This window comes from Megalops cyprinoides, chromosome 4, assembly GCF_013368585.1.
Source record: "Megalops cyprinoides isolate fMegCyp1 chromosome 4, fMegCyp1.pri, whole genome shotgun sequence".
Taxonomy (NCBI): Eukaryota; Metazoa; Chordata; class Actinopteri; order Elopiformes; family Megalopidae; genus Megalops; species Megalops cyprinoides.
In genome coordinates, this window is record NC_050586.1 from 26,782,343 (window position 1) to 26,802,275 (window position 19,933).

The following is a 19,933-nucleotide window of genomic DNA, read 5'->3' on the forward strand; positions in this document are numbered from 1 at the left end:
TATGACCCGGGGCACAGCTGTGGGATGGTGACCCAGACTGAGGTCACCTCACAAGTGCTACACAGTATTGGTTCGAAATGTGCCCCTTCAATTTTTTTTTTTTTGATGTTTATGGGTGTTGAGGTTACCGGGGTACTGAAATCTAGGTGGGTCATGAGGGATGTGGGTTGAGTAACATGACAGGATTCCATAAAGTCATGCACAATGTTGGTGAGTTCCACACACAGTCACGCACACCTACTGTAGCAATGTTCTGCGTATCTGCTGCGATTTTGTGCTAGCGAGCTGAAATGCTCTCAGAACATGTAGCTGCCGTATTAGGTAATAGGCTAAAAACTGAGGAATTCTTCCTTGCTTGATAAGAAGACATAGTTTGCAAGCAGTATATGTGAAATCAATCAGCAGTGTCATTTGGTAACATTTTATGATGTTATTATTGCTGATATAAAAGGATCCCCCCCTTTGAGGTGGGGTGGCTATAAGATGAAGGAGAAGGGTGAAAGATGACATGTTTACTGTGAAGGTTCTGGAGCATGGTTCTGAGGGCCTGATGAATAAACCACACTCCCACACTTTTTGGGGGTCACCAGCGACCCCAGTGACCCAAGCAATGCAGCGATTTCACAGTGAGTCTTTGGAACTTCTGGGGCCTTTGAGCCAGTCTCTGCTTTCATCACCTCCTCACATGTTTGTAGACTTTCTCTTCCCAAATTTGATCCTGCGTAGTTCAAAATGTCACCAGTGCTAACTTATATTACATACTAAAGGAAATGCACCTGGGAGGTGGGGACATCGTATATCCCAAGGCTTTTATAGAGCGTGTCGCCTTTAACGATCTTTTGTAGCCAAACGGCGTGAGGAGGGAGGTGTCGCCCGCATGTTGTCCGCTGTCATGTTGGGCTTCCCGATCGGTCTCTCCCACGCAGATTCGCTGAGACACGGTTCCAAGAATAACCGAAGCCCAAGGATATCAGAACGGATGGGCGCTCTGTAGCTGTAACTAGAGAATGCCCCTCCGCGTCAGTGTAGTATGTGTGTTGTACGGCTGGCAGAGTGGCCTGGTGTGGTGTGACCTACCATTTTGTCAGGTTTCATTTACTTGATCAGTTCCAGCTCTATATCATCAGTGAGCATCATCATCATCGTCATCATTGCCAGCGTCATTTTCATTTCGTCATCTTTGTTAGCAGTATTATTAGAAGAGGTGCTGTTCACCACCGTCATCATCAATTCTTTATGTATTCCATCCAAAGAGATGACAAAGAAATGATTACTGTTGATCATCTTCATCATCACCGTCAACGTCACTGTCATCATTATATATCCCATTCAAACATGATAAATTCAGTAAATCATTTTTGCTCCATTCCTCAGCGCTCCTCCTGACCCAAATAAAAGCATATGCATGGCCACACCAAACATGGAGTCATTGCAGTGCTTATTGATCCAATCAAACGCTATTCCTGGGCTTAAACTTACTCATATGTTTGTGCTTCGGTGTCACGCATTGTCATGGGGTAAAAGGGAGGTATCTCTGGAGCAGTTTTTGGTTGGAAGTGCCGGGCAGCTTGAAGTAGGTGTTTGGTGCCTTCAGAATACTTCTTTTTCAGGACCATGCTGACTCACTTCAGAGAACTCATAATTAATCAAGTTTTGTCACCATAAGCGGTCCCTCTGAGAGATGTAATCTTTTAACACTGAGTAGAACAGCCTCCATCCAGGCTCATGATGCATTTAGGCCCATTCTTCAGAAATGATGCTTTTTCTCCCTGCTGTGTTTTTTTTTAAACAACCAAAACAGCCGTCACACCTGGCCGCATACTACACCACACCTATCCTGATGCTGCACTGCACCTTGCCTGACAGCCAAACTTGTTTTGTCAACTTCTCGCGCCATCAATCAGCGGTAACAGTTTCCACTAACTGCTGAAACGGGGGGACTTAATGAGCGCCCGTCCGCCCCTGAAACACAGGGCTCATATCGGCGAGAAGGATGATATTCATTTTTATTGTAAGCAGACATCCAAGGCATATTTTCTGTAATTAAAACCAGGGCGTATAATTGAGGTATCTGCACTTTGTCATAGTATTGGAAAATTACATGCCATAATATGAGTTGTTTCTTCATCCTACAAAATTTGTTTTTCCACTCGCCCCTTCCCCCCCTTCCCCCCTTCCCCCCTTCCCCCCTTCCACCTCCCCCCTCGCGCTCTCTCTGTCTCTCCACATGTTCATTTCCATTAGTTTAATGAACACTCCGCAATTTAGCCCTCTGCCACGAACATGGCAGTGATATTGTTCTGGTGGCTGCTCGCTGTGCATGGCTCACTCATTAAAATAAATGGTGGTAATCAAAGTGTGTAGCAATTAGCGGTGCATCGTGCAGTGTGGATTGGGATCGGTGGAGGCCTGCCTCGCTGGCGCTAACCCTGTCCCGCGAGCTGCCGGGCGCGAGCTGCCGGGCGCGAGCTGCCGGGCGCGAGCTGCCGGGCGCGGGCTGCCGGGCGCGGGCTGCCGGGCGCGGGCTGCCGGGCGCGGGCTGCCGGGCGCGGGCTGCCGGGCGCGGGCTGCCGGGCGCGGGCTGCCGGGTGCGGGCTGCCGTACACCGGGAGCAGCGCCGGAGAGAGGGGAAGGACAGATGCTGTGTGGTTAACCCGGCAAGGAGTGGCGGGGAGCTCCAGACATGCCTGCTGAAAGCACACAGATGCTGGAGAAATGTGTGTGTGTGTGTGTGTGTGTGAGAGAGAGAGTGTTTGGGAGTGTGTGTGAGAGTTTGTGAGTGTGTGTGTGTGTGTGTGTGTGTGTGTGTGTAAGAGAGTGTGTGTGTGGGTGTGTGTGCGTGTGTGTGTGAGAGTGTGTGTGTGTGTGGGTGTGTGTTTGTGCGAATGCATATTTGTGTGTTTGTGTAAGAACATGTGTGTATTTGTTTTCTTAAGTATACGGGGGCATTTTGCTGATATAAATTGTCTTTCATTAATTGCTCATCTGGTATTCAGTTCACACTCTGCTGTTGTGGCTGAACTGCAGTGTCTTGCGTGTCTCCCAAAGTAAAGTTTGCCTGCGACAGTTTGCTTATGATGGCCAGGACTGCTGCGTGGTGTTTGCTTACCTCAGCCACGTAACGGAAGCCAAGATCTGCAAGGCTACTGACTGCCTCGCACTCTGCTGGGGAAAGAAGTCCCTGTGGAAATGGAAGTGGGAGACGCTCCTGACTGTAATCAAACGTCATTGTATTATTACTGAGCCCAGAGAAAGTCGCTTACTGCTGTGGAAGGCATGCTAGAGGCATATTTGCATGTATATTCTATTTAATGGACAGTGTAGGCTAAGCTTTTGATTTGGATTTGAATTACAGTACAAGGACCTTCCAATCCACCCAAACTGAGTGTGGGCGAGCGGTCAATTGTAGAACAGTTCACATTTGTTAAATCCTGATGCTCTGCTTTCAAATTAAATGTTCCCTGTCCAGTTGTCATGGGCATTAATACAACCGTTGCTGTTGTACCTGACAGTGACATAAAGAAAATGATACAGACAAAGACAAATACAAAGAGTTTATTAAAAATAAATAAATAAGGATGCCATGGGTTCTGCACTGTACTATTTGTGCCCCCCCCACCCCCTTTGTAGAAAGGTGTGGAGGGTGGTTTGTTGTCCCACTAGTGGCCGCTGCATATCCACTACATTGTAGCGCGATTTTAGTGCCACAGAATTAAAGGCCTTTAAAAGCCACAGCGTTCCTCAGAGAGGTGAATTTATCGCGGGTCTCTGGGGCTATCTGGCCCCTGTCTGTCTCAGACCAGCGGAGGCATGCTGGGAGTTTTATCAGCGCTGGCCGTGGCGGTAGGTCCAGGGAGTTATATATTGCCACTTGCGCTGTCGCCCGGGTAACCGCCCTTTCTCACAGAGCCACGCAATTTACTGCCGCGCCCCCGACCTGTCTGTTCCGTCAGCGCAGGAGGTGAATTAAACCGGTCTGTGTCCATGTTGCTCTCTGTTTACATAACGGGCAAAACTTTTCTAAATACCTTAAATTCCCACCATTTTTCACTTCATTCTCAATACAAATCCCCCTCTCCCTACCATTTTTCCACATGCCTTTTCTTCCTTTTTTATCTGACCCCCGCAGCCATACACACACACACACACACACACACACACAAACACTGGATTTTTCAAAGCCCCTTATATTTGAGGCTAAATCTCTCATTGTAGCAACCCGGAATATAGGGATTATTTTCAGAGGGAGAAGGGGGCAGCTTTCAGTGGGTTTTTTGTGAGTGACTTCACCGCATAGTGCTTGTGACATCACAGCATTACAATGAACCAGTCGCACTTCTTTGCTTTGCAGAGCAAAGTGCTGATTGGCTCAGATAGATGGTATGTAGACACTCAACCAATCGTGGGATTGTGAAGCCTTTGTCTTCCAACACTAGCTTCTGTTAGGCAAATAAACAATGTCGTATAATGTCTGTGGTCTGGTGTTTGTAAGAACACAAGAATGTTAGAGTATGGAAAACCTATACTCACTTCCCACCCAGCGACCAATTAGGACTAGCATTTGCAACTCGCCCCATGGCCTCATGGGTACATTTTTTACACAGCCCATGACATGATCTTGGAATACGTGTGGATGAGGCCATTTTTTAAAGACATGATTAACGGCAGGGCTAAGGGGAAAAAAAGATTTGACTGGTCGGTGGGCGTTTTGGGAAGTCTTCCAGCTCTTAATTGCAGCACCAGAGCAAAGCTACATTTGATGAGTGCTACCTCGTAAAATAAATAGATAAGTAAATAAATAGATAAAACAGACCATGTCCCATGCTCCGTGCCGGGGCTGTCTGTTAAATGTGCCTGCGGTTTTGTGTGGGTGTCGTATTTGTGGTCCTTCCCTGTCTCTCTCACAGTATTGTGCGAATGGAAGAGATTTCCATGACATCTGAGGATTTTGTCCAGGACGTCTCTGTGAGAAGTGTTAAACGGCTGTAATGGTTCAGTCTTGCAACCATTTGCACCCCCCCCAGTTTCAATCCCATTTCAGAACCCTCCCGAACTCCCCCACCCCCCCTCTCCCCCCAGAGGTGAAGCCCACAGCTGACTGACACCGTATTCAATCATCGTTTCAGATGAGGGACTCTCGAACCCTCGCGGGCCTCTCCCGCCGCTAACGTTTTAACCGTTTGATGCCGAAAGCTCGTGGGACCTCATGTTTTTTTGTGGAATTTCCCGGGTTTCGGGGGACCTCTTCCCTACAAATGGGACAGGGATGAAATCATGTAGGACGAGCACGGTTAAAGCTGCGACGACCGTGCTGCATCTACTCCTCATTACAGAGCTAAAGCTGGTGTAATGGAGCCTAGAGGAGCACATGGACCATGTACCTGCTGTTTGAAAACCCCACCTCCGCTACGCAGGCATGTCCAAGATTCACACTGTGTGATTCACTAGCTTCATCGGTCATCCAAGGCTAATGACAATGCATGTCATTTAGTCAGTTTTTTTTCCCCACTCAGAGACCATTAAACAGGACGCTGTCAGCTCCTGCATTCTTTCCGTCCGTCTGTGTCTGGGAGCTTCCACCGCTGCCTGCATTGCTGGCTAGCTAAGGGTGTTCTGTCTTCAACCACGCCCACTTTATGAATATTCACAATGAGGCAGCAAATCAGAACAGGTTTTTTTTTGTTCAGCAATCACAGACAGAATTTTCAGTAAAGGACCCTGCTCTGAATATCTGGTCATTAATTACAATATCTGTGCTTGTCTGACAAGTCTAGAAAATGTGCAGAATTCGGTTTTGGTTGCAAAGGAACTGAACCAAAAGTGTTGGTTGACTACAGGGAAGTGAGAGTGACAGAACCAGGCTAAACAGCTAGCTGTCGCAGGTAACCCAAACAAAATGGACTCTCCTCCATCAGTGTCAGGCGGTTTACTTTGCTAACTAAAACTTTTCTCCTCTTTTGGTAAAATTACGCAGCTTGGCAATAGCAAAAAGGGAAGTGCTTTGATCTCCCTTCTTTGTCAGATGCCACAGTAAGTGTTACCTGATGTAAATGGAGCCTATCAGTGTCTTCCAAATTGTTGACTCTTTGTTTGGTTTCCAAGTCCTCCCTTCATTCCAGTTAAGTCATATGAGGTCATACCCTGACCAAGACTGGTGTGATGTCTGGCGTTCCCCTTTTTTACACTCAGCATTGTCGTAGCGCTCAGTAGTGTCTTGTAACATTGGGGTAATGCCACAGGCATCAATGTTAGAGGGTTACATTGTGCTGGATGGACGCTCTAGACCAGCGTTTCTCAAACCTCTCCTGGAGGGCCACTTGTCCTGCATGTTTTAGATCTCTCCCTGCTCCAACACAGCTGATTCAAATGATCAACGATGTTCATCAATGATTGTTATGAACTCCTGAAGCTGCCTAATAACAAACTGATCATTTGAATCAGCTGTGTTAGAGCAGGGAGAGATCTAAAACATGCAGGACAAGTGGTACTCCAGGAGAGGTTTGAGAAACGCTGCTCTAGACTGAAGAACTGAATGTGCACAACTTTGATTGGCTACACTTCTACCATTTCACAAAAGGGTACACGTCTGTTGAGTACCCCATATTCAAACTTTTTTATTGATTTATTGAGGGAAACTCATATTTGTTTTTAAAAATCCACATGGGTTATTTGATTCTGGGTTATATTTCCTATGAAAGCATAAAGCTTTTGTTTATTGTTATGAATCTGTGTTGCTGAGGGGTCTCTGTGAGGTCACAGCGGGAGGGCTCCAGCTTTATGAAACTTGAAAACAAAATGCACAAAAGTAGCAAAAAAGGGTCTGCTCCATTTCCCACTGATCACTGTCTCCCTCTCCGTATCCTCACCACAAAGGATGGGTTTAGAATAGATGTACACACACGCACACTCTCTCATACACACGCACGTGCGCACACACACACACACACAATCATTTTGTGTGTCTTTTGTTGCTTTCTTCTTCTCAGGACCGTGCCATTTTTTGTGTGTATAAATGTTTTGCTTTATCTTCTTCTTTAAAAAACATGGGTCATGTCCTTCAGCCCCATTGTGTGACTCGGCATTATGTTCTCTATTTCATTGTATTACTCAGCAGTATGTATACGCGGCCTTGAGTCCCCCCTCTCCCTTTCCCATTTGTGCTGGATGCTGAGAGAGCTGGGCTGTATACCAGCTTAGCGCTATTGCCTGGGATCCTTTAAAAAAAGCCCTTTGTTACCAGCACTGATTTATTTGCAGATGACATTATCCAAGGCAACTTGCCTAACTCACATTTTCGAAGATATTATCTGTTCGTGCAGCTGGATATTCACTGAAGCCAGTCAGGTTAAGCATCTTCCTGAAGGACACAGCAGCAGTGCCCAACCAGAGTCCTGAGCCTGCAACCTCCTGGTTTTATAAGATCAGCATTTTTAGCCACTCCAGCACACTGGCACCCAAGCTACATTCAGTGATGATTAACCTGTCAGCAAAGTGGGTTCGCATCTCTCTCTGTAAGCCGCCCCAATCCCTGATGGTGCCATCATTATCTTTGCATCTTACCCCTGTTTACATTTGCTATTTATAGGTATAAGCTTCAGAGTGAAGGTCACCACCAGCCCAGTGGTGTCATTGTTCACACAGCAGTGTGGCGTAGGGGATAAGGGGCTGGGCTCTTAACCTAAAGGTTGTCAGTTCAGCTCCCAGGTGAGGCAGTGCTAATGGACCCTTTTGGCAAAAGTGCTTAACCTGAAATGGATCAGTGAGCATCTAGCTGTTTGGATAATGTGTAATTGTAACTATAAGCTTTGAAAGTTATGCTCGGCAATCACCTGTGATGTAAATGTGATGTATTATAAGTGCTCTGTACCATCCCACAAGTGTGCTGTATCCACAAAATATTTCTCACAGTGAAGTGAAGTCCAAGTGGAAAGGCCCTTTAAAATCTGTACAGTAACTCTGGACCTGTAACTATGGACTCCACACCTCCCATCTGCCCAGATACCAATGTTTTCCTGTAGAGCTCCCCCTGGTTTTCTGAAAGACTAGCAGGCTGGGCAGTAGGAAGAGTGGTTCAGTTAGTTTAATTTAGGCTGTAATTAGGTTTCATAAAGTGCTCACTTGTTCGGAATAAAAAAAAAATATCAGAGTGACACTCTCACAGTCCTCACAAATTATTGGCTTTTTAACCCACATTAATTATGTTTGCATCCCTCAGATGATGTGCGTTTGAATCCCCAGATATCAGTATTTGTTAGCTTACAGATTGGATACAACAAAGTCCCTATGTACACAGGTAAACTGTTCATGCCACCAGATATTCACCGGTGCTGTTGGGCTTGCACCTGGTTCAGCCAGGTGCATATGAGTGAAGCTAAATCAAGGTCCCACACCAGATTGTGATGTTAACTCCTCACGAACATACAACTACATACAGGGGCTGAAATTGTGATTTTGAAGGGAAAGTACTCAATTTGTGTTTAAATTTGTTCATTGAAAGTTATTTTACATGAAATATGTAAATGAAATGTGTGGATACCTGAAGCTGAGCACCCAGAAAGGCTGAATTTGCTTTTTGAAAGAGAAGAGGACTTTGTCAGTCTTTATTTAAGCATTCACACTTTGATATCTTACTGCACATTAACAGTTATTAATGGCAAGAATTTATATCAAATAGTAGATGTTTTCTTTTAGGAGTGGAATCAAAGACTCATTATCTAGTATTGTTTCGCCTTATATGTTAAGAACACACATTTCCTTTCAAACGCAGTGTGAACTCCACAGAGAGTTCTCTTGTGGCTTTAACGAAGCGTTTCTCCCTGTGTAATTAGCAGCCAGGTATTACCAATTAGCTAAGTCATAAATCTAAGAAATAGACTTGCCAATTGGTACCGCTCTGTTGAGTGTGTTTCATGAAAACGCATTCCTATTTCTTCAATGATAATTTTTTTTAAAAGGATGAAATAAGATGCTAGTGTTGCTGCCAACTTGGGCTTTTAGATCCATACAGTATTGTGTGTGTTACTCTTGCCTGTACTGTGCATTACTCTTATTACTATTTTTTTTTTTTTTTGGGGGGACGGTTACTGGTTGTTAACCCTGCGTGTGCCAGAGGTGGGTATGGACAAGCAGGTTTATGGAAGTCTGCGTATTGTGTAAACCTCCTGTGTGCTGAGAAATGGCGCTAAGCAGACGAGCAGCTCCAGCTCCCCTCTGCGCGACCTCGATTTTCAGCTCGCGGGGACCGGGAAGGGGAGATGGCGGACGGCAGACGGGACGCCGATCCGGATCGATGACTCTCGCGGCGCAGCCGCGCGCGCATCCTCGACAGCCAGCGCTGCGTCGCGTAGTCCATTTGGCTCAGCTTTGACGAGTGCCAGGCTCATTATTGCTTTTTTCCCCGGGTTTGTGTGACAGAGAGACAGCAACTAAAACAAATGCTGACCCTTGTGGCGAGAAAAAAAAATGAGCTTGTAGATAAAACAAAAAGTATCACCTCTCTTCAGTTTCCAAAAATCTGAAAAAAAAACATATATGTAGGTGTAATTAAGAGTTATTTTCTCTTAATGTATGATTAATCCAAACCCCAGAAAAGCGCTTCTGTTTGCCTTTTAAAAGACCTTTTAATCTGAAGTGTGGCAGTACCTGTTTTCCTGTTAATTATCGTGCTTTACTTTTTAATGACTGTTTGGTAATGGATAAGCAGGGTCCAATTAATTTTGCGGCGTATCTTAAATTTCTGAAATGATTGCACATTTGGATGTGCTATTGTCTTCTGATCTTTTGTGATTCATTATTTCTAATTGAGTGCACGGCGAGAGAAATTGGTTCTGCATCAAACACACGAAGGCCAAAATATCCATTTGTGTTGCAGGGGCTTGTGTTGTATTGTGTTGACTTACTTTGTCTTTCTTGTTTCTGCTACAGTTGTGTTGTTGTGCTTTTTGTGAATTTTAGTGGTTACAGTTAAAAGATGAACAAACATTGTTGCTCAGCAGTTTTGGGGTGTAGGCTGTTCCCTTACAGTTTCCCTTGAGTTCCCTTGGGTCACTTTTCTGTAGTTGTGGTATTTTTTCTGCTGTGTGCTGTGTTGTGTTAATGTTGTATCAGTGTGACAGGCTGTGTGGCACTGTATGTTGTTGTAGGCTAATTGTCATTGTGTGGAGTTGTGTTGCTCTGTGTGTTAATGTGTGTGTGGAGGGAGGGGTTGTGATTATTTCTTGCTGTTGTGTTGCATAGTGCATTGCATTTTGTGATTGTGGTTGTTTGTGTTGATACGTTGTTGTTTTTTGTTGTTGTGTTGATTGATCATGTAGTGTTGTGTTGTATTGCTGTGAGTGTGTTTGTTTGATTTGTTGTCGTGAAGCATTGTGTTCATTTGATGTGTAGAGTTGTGTTGTCTTGTTGCTGTTGTTGTTGTGTGTATGTGTGTGTGTGTGTGTGTGTGTGCGTGCGTGCGTGAGTGAGTGAGTGAGTGAGTGCGTGCGTGCGTGTGTGTGTGGCTGGCTGTGATTATTTCTTGATATTGAATTGTAGTGTTGTACTGTGTGTGCTTGCGATGATTTACTGTTGTGTAGCATTGTGTTGTTTTGTCGTGTCTCTCTGAAGGGCTAGCTGCCCCCCTTCTGCCTCTCACTGTAATCGCTCAGCTGCGGAGTACCTCTGTCGTCATGGAAACTACCTTAATGTCCCCTCTTTGGGTTTTGAGGCCTGGAGTCATAACTGCCCGACGCAAAGAACTTCCATGAATTTGTCAGCGGCTACCATTAGCTACAGAGGGAGACAGAAAAATGACAACAGCGATATTACCGTGAACAACAAACAAAGGGGGTTGTGTGTGCGGGGCCTTTCAGCAGCAGCTTTGTGTGGGAGCGATTGCTAGGTAGAGCGGCATCTGGGTGGCACTGAATGACTGACCTTGAAATCCTGAAGAATTGTGGGTTATTATAATGCATTACGGCAGATGTATTCCTGTGTTTTTCTCCCTGAAACGAGGCTTTATTGCCGTGCCCCGCTGAGTGGAGTCGGCAGCGCGCTATTCACTGTTTCTAAATGGGCAGAATCAGTGTCGCCATCACATTATCATCACAACATTCATGTTCATGTAGATGATGTGTATCTAAAAATAACCACACCAGAGGACATTGGAGGCAGATTAATCTGATCAGTGAAATGATCGACTGTTAGGAAAAATAAACTAAAGTCTCTGTTGCCTGCATGATGAGAAATCAACTTGACCTTCCCTCACCAGTAAAAAGATTTTCAAAATGGAGTGTATTGAAAGGCCTAGCATTTTGCTCTGGTCTCCTAAACCTGCGCTCCTCTGTATTCCTTCATTTGTCGATTTCCTTTGTCATCATCATCACCATCATCATCCTCACCCAAGTTCTGCAAAAGAGCGTATTTGTATGTGCGTATCACTCAACCCTGAAGACTCACTGGAGACGTAGCTCAGCATGCACTTTCACATGAATATGCAGATTCAACCCACACACACACACACACACACACACATACACTTGTTTGCACGTGCTTGCGCATGGTTGGGAGGGTGGCTGTCTAAAAATCCTTCAAGCCCCCCCTCCCCACCAGAGGAAACATGCAGATTGCGTGAGTGCTTTAAGAATGCCTTCGCCGTGTGTTTTAGTATTCCCTGTCCGTCCCTCTCCTCCTTTTGTCATGGCGCATATACATTATTGAAATGGAATAGATGACTAATTCATGTCAGCTGAACTGGGAGGCACCAGGGAGCAGGTGCTCGCTGCATTTCAATCACCAGAGAGCCTTTAATGCCGATCGTGTGATACCCTTCCCCTCAGATCCTCTGGTCTGATCCGGGCCGGCCGTAGAAGAGCCGGCCCCCGCTATTCATGCCAATCCTAATTATCTTTGCCCTAACCTGCGCGCGCGGGCCGCACTGTAACAAGCTCTCGAAGGTGGGACGGAGGGGCGGCTCTCTGGTAGGTACACGCTCATCGCTTAGTCTTATTTGTCACTAGGACCTCCTGCCTTCAGGAGGGAGAAGACCATTCTACAAGTTCAGCTCCCTCCGCTCAACTCCTTCCAACTCCTTCAGCTTTCCAATCTGACCAGTTTAAGGAACCTCCATAACTGTGCAGATATTCGATATTATGACCAGATATTCGGTTGTGTGCGCTAAACTTTGAAAGTTCTGCCTCTTCCATTCTTCAGGGTGAAAGGCACTGATTTGCTGACCTCTGTATAAGAGTCAGCTAAGGGGCATGGAAACACTCGATCATCCACATCCAGCATAGAAATGTACAGCCACAGCACTGGAACCTCATGCAGGAGCTGAATATCTGATTAGAATTTACATTCTCATTCCGCTGTGTAAGACTGCCATACCAAACACAGTGGGTGTGGAGCATGGGATGGAGAAACCCTGGTTTTAGATTGCTGCAGGCCTGCTGGTTTTAGTTAATGGATAAACTTCAGTCACTGATCGGATGAATAGATTCATCATCTGATGTGCACCTGGAGAAGCAGGTGTGGTGACTGTCCCCTCAGTTGGTGATTTAAATCTGGTGTCAAACGGCAGCCTCTCTGGCCGTCCAGGAGCATGTGTTCCGCAGCCCTTATTTGAAGTGTCACCTCCACCTGAAGTCCTCCTCTAAATGAGCCGATTCGGCCGAAGGAGACGCGCTGTGAAAGGCAGAGTGGGAAATTAGTCTTGTGTTCATCTCCGGACGTTAGCTTAGATTGTGGACATTGTGCCAGCAATTCTGTCCTGTCTGGGTAAACAGTGGCTTTTCAGTGGAGACAGGGAGAAAAGGAAAAGCTGATAAAAGGTGACTCAGTTTCAGAAGAGGTTTTATTCCTCCATTTAAGATGTAATATTGGGATGAAAAGTGGTGAAATTTAGAAAGTACGTTTCAGTGGCCGGAGTGTGGACTGGCCAATTTAAGGGTTGAAATGTAAGTGTCAGCAGTGCTGGACTAAAGCATATTGCATTCTCACGCCATACTCAGCCAGATGAGTTGGGTGCAGTTTTCTAAAAATGAAAAGTCTCCTTTTCTTGTCTTATTTGTGAAAAGGTCATTTCACTTCTGACATCAAACTACCAAACTAGAAAACCAGCCTGTAGACACATACATACACATACACATACACATACACATACTCGTCCTCAGAGGTTTACTGTATGCATGCATTGTAAGAGCTGTAACATGGTCCAGAGATTCTGATCTGATTATTTTGGCTCCCACAAAGTCAACATTAAACAGGAAATTGTCCCTGGGTCACGGTGGCTCAGTGGTTAGCACTGTTGCCTCACAGCAAGAATGTCCTGGGTTTGAATCCTGGCTGTCCCAGGTCCTTTCTGTGTGGAGTTTGCATGTTCCCCCGTGTTTGTGTGGATTTCCACCAGGCGTTCAGGTTTCCTCCCACCATCAAAGACATACGTGTTTGGGATTAATACTCCTGTCAGTACCCTTAACCAAGGCACTGGCAAAAGAACTGGAGCTGGTCCCCAGGGTGCAGTTTTTTCCAGGTTTCATGTTGTAGCTTTAGTGGCCTGGCGGATCGTGGGAGAGAATGCCATTTCTCAAGCTGCTGCCATCTGAGTCTGTACCCTTTCAGAGAGCCGGTATCTGGGGTGGCACATTTCTCCAGTCTCATGTGGAAACATATCATCTGATCAGCATTTATGTCAACTAATTAAACTGCCTCAGGACACCACATTCATCTCCATTAAGCAGATACAGAAGTTTTTTTATGGAATATTTACTCGCATTTTAGAAGTTAATGGGTTAAACAGATTAATCTGGTGATGGTGCGTTTTTTTCCTTGGTGACGTCGAATTCATTAATGCCGTTTAAAGTGGATCATTTTCTGTGTAGGGCTCCACTAAGCCCTGCCCACAGTTTTCTAATGTATGGCCAGATTCCTCTCCAGTCTGTAAAGAGTCTTGCGTGAATGTAGACGCTCCACAGATGTCTTTGAAATGTTAATGTTGCCAATCCCATTACGGCCCGTTTCATGCAGACGTGCCTTCCTTTTAATCTGCAGAGGTCAAATTAAAATATGTGGTAACAAAAAGTTGGTTGCAGAGGTGGAATCCTCAAAATGCCGCATGATGCAGTTGTGGATGCAGTCCTAGAGGGCTAGGTTAGTATGGGTTTTCAAAGAAAACCTTTCAACACGCGTTATACCAAAACACCTGGATCAACAGGTGATTTACGTTACATTCCATTTACTGTATGGTACAAATTAAATAATAGTAGTAATAATGATGATATATCTTTTTAATCACCAGTGATTCAGAACCATGGTTTAACATGTGTCTCCTGCTGTGCTCTTGGGTGTTAGCCAGGGGCCGCAGCAGCCCAGGCCAGCGGTAGAGCACACTTTTGAAGACCTGACCTTGATATAAGCCTTCCTCTTCCTTCATCCCTCTCTTTCTCTCTGCTTCCCTCCCGCAGGTGTGTGGAAATCATAGCCAAGGAGGGCCGCAGTCTGAAGGAGCTCTACCTGGTCTCCTGCAAAATCACAGATTACGGTAAGGAGAGCACCTTCTCACCTGCGCTTAGAACCTGCCCTCACCTGCCCTCAGGTGAGATTGGCTGCTTTTCACGTAAAGGCGATCTCTTGGACTGCTATACTTTGTGTTTGTTCTTTTTTTTATGTAACCTTACCAAGCACGTGGCACGGCTGGCTTATTTGTCTCCCGTAAGTGACATCATCACCTTGCATCTCCAAGCCCTTAGGCCTGCCATGACTGACTGTTGAAACCACGGGGATGGTAATGTTGATTTGGGTCTGAGCCATTAACGGGGGAAAGACTGTGTAGAGGGCGAAGCGTTGTATTCACGCGTCGCGCATCAGGAAGCATGATGTATGTAATTACTGCGGGGCCAGGCCCAGAGACGGAGCCAAGTGCTGCGTGTGTGTGCAGCAGTTAGCATCAGGGCACGATGGAGCTGTGTGTTTCCACACCGAGAGGACAGATTGGTGTTTGGGTTTTTATTACAGTACTTGGAGGAGGGAATTGGATCTGAAATGGAGGAAAAGGCAATTTTGAGGTGTGGGTGTTGTAATGTCCTTATGTTTTATGGAGACATACGGCTGATTTGGTTTTCTTCTGAGAATCTAAATTTTGAAGACTGTTGAGAACCAGATTAATAGACACACACACACACACACAAAATACAAGTCATGTAATATATTTTTCAGTAGTAGAAGAGTAATGAGTAACTCAATAAACAGTCAGGTCATTCTCACACTGAAGTGTAATAGAGTAAATCTGTTTTGAATTAACACATTCAGAGGGGAAAAACGCAAATAGATTTATGATTTACTTTGGACACAAATCTCTTTATCTAAAGACAATTCATTAACCTTGACAGTGTCTTTGTGTGCAAATGTGAGTTTGAGTAATACTGAGTGTTTGCATGATGTGTGTGTGTATGTGTGTGTGTGTGTGTGTGTGTGTGTGTGTGTGTTTGTGGGTTCCTAGCAGCTCTGAGCTATATTTAGTCCCTCAGATCAGACAAACCTCCGCTTGGCCGGTAGCGGTGACCCCGTTGAATGACAAGTTCAAAGTGTGAGACTCTTTTATATATAGCAGTGTCACTTCCAGCCTCGGCAGTCTCCACTCTGTAATAATGTCTATAAATCTGCCCAGGGGACTCTGGGAAAATATTGACCGTTTGGCCTGTGCTGTCAGGATGGTTTTACATGAGAGATTTAGTCTTCAACCAGCCTGGACAGCTGGACCCCGCTGTGGCCTCTGTCTCTGAGCCTGTACAGGTGTATATACCTGAGACAGCTGGACCCTGCTGTGGGCTCTGTCTCTGAGCCTGTACAGGTGTATATACCTGAGACAGCTGGACCCCGCTGTGGGCTCTGTCTCTGAGCCTGTACAGGTGTATATACCTGAGACAGCTGGACCCCGCTGTGGGCTCTGTCTCTGAGCCTGTACAGGTGTATATACCTGAGACAGCTGGACCCCGCTGTGGGCTCTGTCTCTGAGCCTGTATTAAACTATGAGTGCCATTTGGTTTGGGTAATGTTCATGGTTTAAGGAGCTTGAGAAGAGTTGGACCATTTCCCAAAAAAAAAAAGACTGGTTCGAAGTGAACTCAGCACAAGCCTAGCTTCTCCAGCTCTGCTTAGGCAGCTAATGAAGTGCAGACAGCGGTGTGTATGAAATACTTTCAGGTTCCTGATCCAAAGTGGACAGTAAACTGCGGTTTGCGTGCTGCGTTTGTGATGAAAGGGCCGAAAGTCACCCCGGTAAATACGTGGGATGGAGAGGCTGAGAAATGCGCCTTTAATGTCTGTTTGCCAGTCGAGCGTTTGAACATGATTCATTTGCGATACCTGATCCTTTGTCTTAGTCGTGACCTAAAGCCTTTTGTAGCTAATGCGGCGGTCTGGTGTGCCGCTGAGCTCGGAGGCTCCTAATGACAGCGTAAACACGCCTGTTCCCTTTGTGCTATTTTCGCTAATAAAATGATTGGTGGATTTCCTGAGCGGCTTTTGATAAATTGAATAATAGAAATGAGATTTTGCATCTGCCCAAAGTGCATTTTTGCCCTCATCTCGCATGTTAATTATTTTTATTAATGGCTTTTTGAAGTGCATTTGAGATGTCTGCTCTGTCCCACTGTTTTCTTTCTTTCTGTCTTTCTTTCTTTCTCTCTCTCGTTCTTCCTGAATGTTTGCTTTTAATTATGAGCTTTGAGATCAGCAGAGCTATGGTAACATACGTTTCCTTTCATCTGTGATGTATGACCGGCCGTCCCGGCTCCGATAGGGAGAAGCAGAATGAAAAAGAAAATCATACAGAAATAATTAAAGTAAGCCCCCCCCCCCCCCCCCCCCCCCTCATTAAAGCCCGTCTTCTCGTCACCTGGTCAGTAATTGCAGTGACAGCATCTGAAACGCTCCAAGGGGAGCAGGATTAGCATCGATGACGCATACTTCCTCCAGCCACTCCAGGAGTCAGGCTGCAGCTCCAGCCCTCCTACACAGCAGGGCGCATGGAGAGGCCAGGCCGCACGCACGCTAACACACACGTATGCACACACTTATGCACACGCCGCACGCACGCTAATACACACGTATGCACACACTTATGCACACGCCGCACGCACGCTAATACACACGTATGCACACACTTATGCACACGCCGCACGCACGGTAATACACACGTATGCACACACTTATGCACACGCTGCATGCATGTTAATACACACGTATGCACACACCGCGTGCACACTAACACGCATATACTCACACTCACACACACACACACACACACACACACACACACACACACACACCACACACATGCTAACACACTTGTACTCACACTCACACACACACACCACACACACGCTAACACACATGTACTCACACTCACACACACCACACGCATGCTAACAGACATGCATACACACATGCTGCACACTAACTCACATACTTAAGCACCCATGCCCCTGTACACATGCATACACACATGCATGCGCACACACACACACACACACTGACACATACTACCACACAGATACACACACGTTTGCACACACACACAGGAGAAAGGGAAGGTCTAATGTCCAGATGTATACAGCAGTGAGGAGGCATTTTTACTGCCACTGGTTGGTTTGGGCACCTTGAGATTGTTGCATATGCTATTTAATACCTATCTGTGTTCATTACATTTCTTTCTCTCTGTGTCTCCCAGTCTCTCTTTCTCTCTTTTTCTCTCTCGTTCTCTGACCTTCTTTTTGCTTCTAGGCCACAGTCACTGACACTATGCAGCAGACTGATCAATCAGTTAAATCGTTGATCAGGCAGCTGCATTTAGCGTAGCACCCTTGCATCATAAAGAAGTGATCCCAAATGAAAATGGTATTAGCATATATGAAAGTACTGCGCAAATATAATCTCAATATTCAAAAAATTGCATTTCCATTGAAATTCCAGATAAAAAAGCAATTACAATGTGAAGTTGAAGTTTTGGATCAAGATAGTGCAGTGGGTTGGTTCAGTCCAGTTAGAGCCAGTTTGTTTAGCCTACCGTGCTTTTAGGAGATTGAGATTCCCGCTCCAGATCTCATTTTCTTTTATGTTTCTTGTAGTTGCTGAGGATACAGGAGTGGTCAATGTGCAGATTAACTTCAACTGACACATTGCCTTGATTTTGCCAATTTTCATGGCTGGTTCTTCTTGCAGAGTGGCCTGTGCTATATGCTGCAAATCAAAGGCCAGGGGAGAGCACTGATTTGTTTGCTGCCAATAGCTGAATGCAGCCCTTGAAGTCGATGGGAAGACTTGCAGAGTGTAAGCACCCTCACAAAGATATAATTACCCTGTGCCACAGTCCAATGTCTAAAAACTGTTTGGTGATCAGAGCAGCACTTGTGTACTTGTAGCATAAACATTTTTCTTACAGTTTTACACATTCAGGCATTGTGGGTGTGGTCAGGCACATTTGGTCATTGTGGGCAAATTCTTCTTTTCCTGCCTCTGTTGTGCTGAGGATGGAGTAAATCATGCAGTAGGTGTGACACGTCTAATGAGCCTTTCACTAATCCCTGAAGAACTGTGTGAAATGTGGTACATTATGCTGAGTCAGAAACACTCACTCCCTCTCAATCTCTCTCCCTCCCTTATTCCCTTTCTTTTTCCTTCACTCTCCATCTCTCTCCCTTACTCACTCCCTCTGTCTCCCTCCCTCATTCCCTCTCTCCTTCACTCTCTGCATCTCTGTCCCTCACTAATTCCATCTCTCTGTCTCTGTCTCCCTCATTCTCTTTCTCTCTTCTTCCCTCCCTTCATCTCTTTTCCTCCCTCAATCCCTTTCTCCTTTCCTCTGTCATGTCCTCTTTGCCATCTGAATTCAGTCTCTGAATATTCACTGTTACCCCCCACACACTGAGTGTAATAAGTTCATCTTCTTCTACAGTGTTATGTTAACTGTAACTTCATAAGAACTGCTTAAACCATACACACTACAGACACCATAACTGCTTTTGTTTATGAATGCTCTATCAAGTAATAATTCCACCCGAGTTAAACTGTGTGTTCTTTATGAATGCATTGTGAACCTACACAGGTTTTTTCCTCTTTCTCACACTTGATCTGAACGTTTTTGACAGGCTGTGAGAGGGCTCTTTGGAAAGAGAGCTGTTGGAATTGGCTCTTTTGTGGAATTATCTGGTGAGTTCTCCTCTGTAAGCACATGGATTACCAGGAAATAAAAAACCACGGAATAGTTCAGTCAAACCATAGCATTCACGTAGCGGTTACCACAGCACCGTGTTTGGGGCTGACGCATGTTTGAATGTGTTTAGCTGCGTCCTGAATGTACCGAACGCACCTTTATTAGATGCACCTTATTCTCTTATTTTTGTGAGTCGCTCTGGATAAGAGTGGCTGCTAAATGTGAAAATGTAAATATACATGTTTCAGGCACTTTAATAAGCAGATGGTGTGTCATATGCGTTAGATCTCCTCACCCATCACAGTTGGGTAATGGATACACGAGGTAATGCTAACACATAACATTCTCCTAGTAATGCCATCAGCATGACAGCAGCGTGGTGAGAGCGTTATATGGGGGCTGTATTTAATCTGAGCACAGTGTGAAAAAGAGTGCTGGGGTTACCTGTTTCTGTGTGGAAAAGGGGACAGTGTTCAAATCAGATTCAGATCAAATATCAATCAGATCAGGCATTCCACTGATGTACCCGAGATGTGCAGGGCTTGTCACGATCATCTGGTTCATATGGAGTTAAAACATAGAGCACTTTACAAGACAGCAGAGTTCCTTTTTACTGGAATATTTAGCTTTTTTAAATCAAAATATGTATTCTTTCATGAGCCAAAGCCATTTAAAAAAACTTTAAAACAAAGGATTAAATGGTACTAACAGATCATTTCCACCTCCCTTCCTCTCTCCAAAACATAT

At 45.3% G+C, this 19,933-nt stretch overlaps 1 protein-coding gene across 1 annotated transcript in view; it reads left to right on the forward strand.

Annotated features, from left to right (window-relative positions):
* Positions 1–19,933, forward strand: part of fbxl17 (F-box and leucine-rich repeat protein 17) — a 253,387-nt gene that overhangs the window by 163,441 nt on the left and 70,013 nt on the right. The window contains exon 8 of the mRNA XM_036527484.1: positions 14,439–14,515. Coding sequence (XP_036383377.1) covers positions 14,439–14,515 — 77 coding nt within the window. The remainder of the gene's footprint in view (positions 1–14,438; positions 14,516–19,933) is intronic.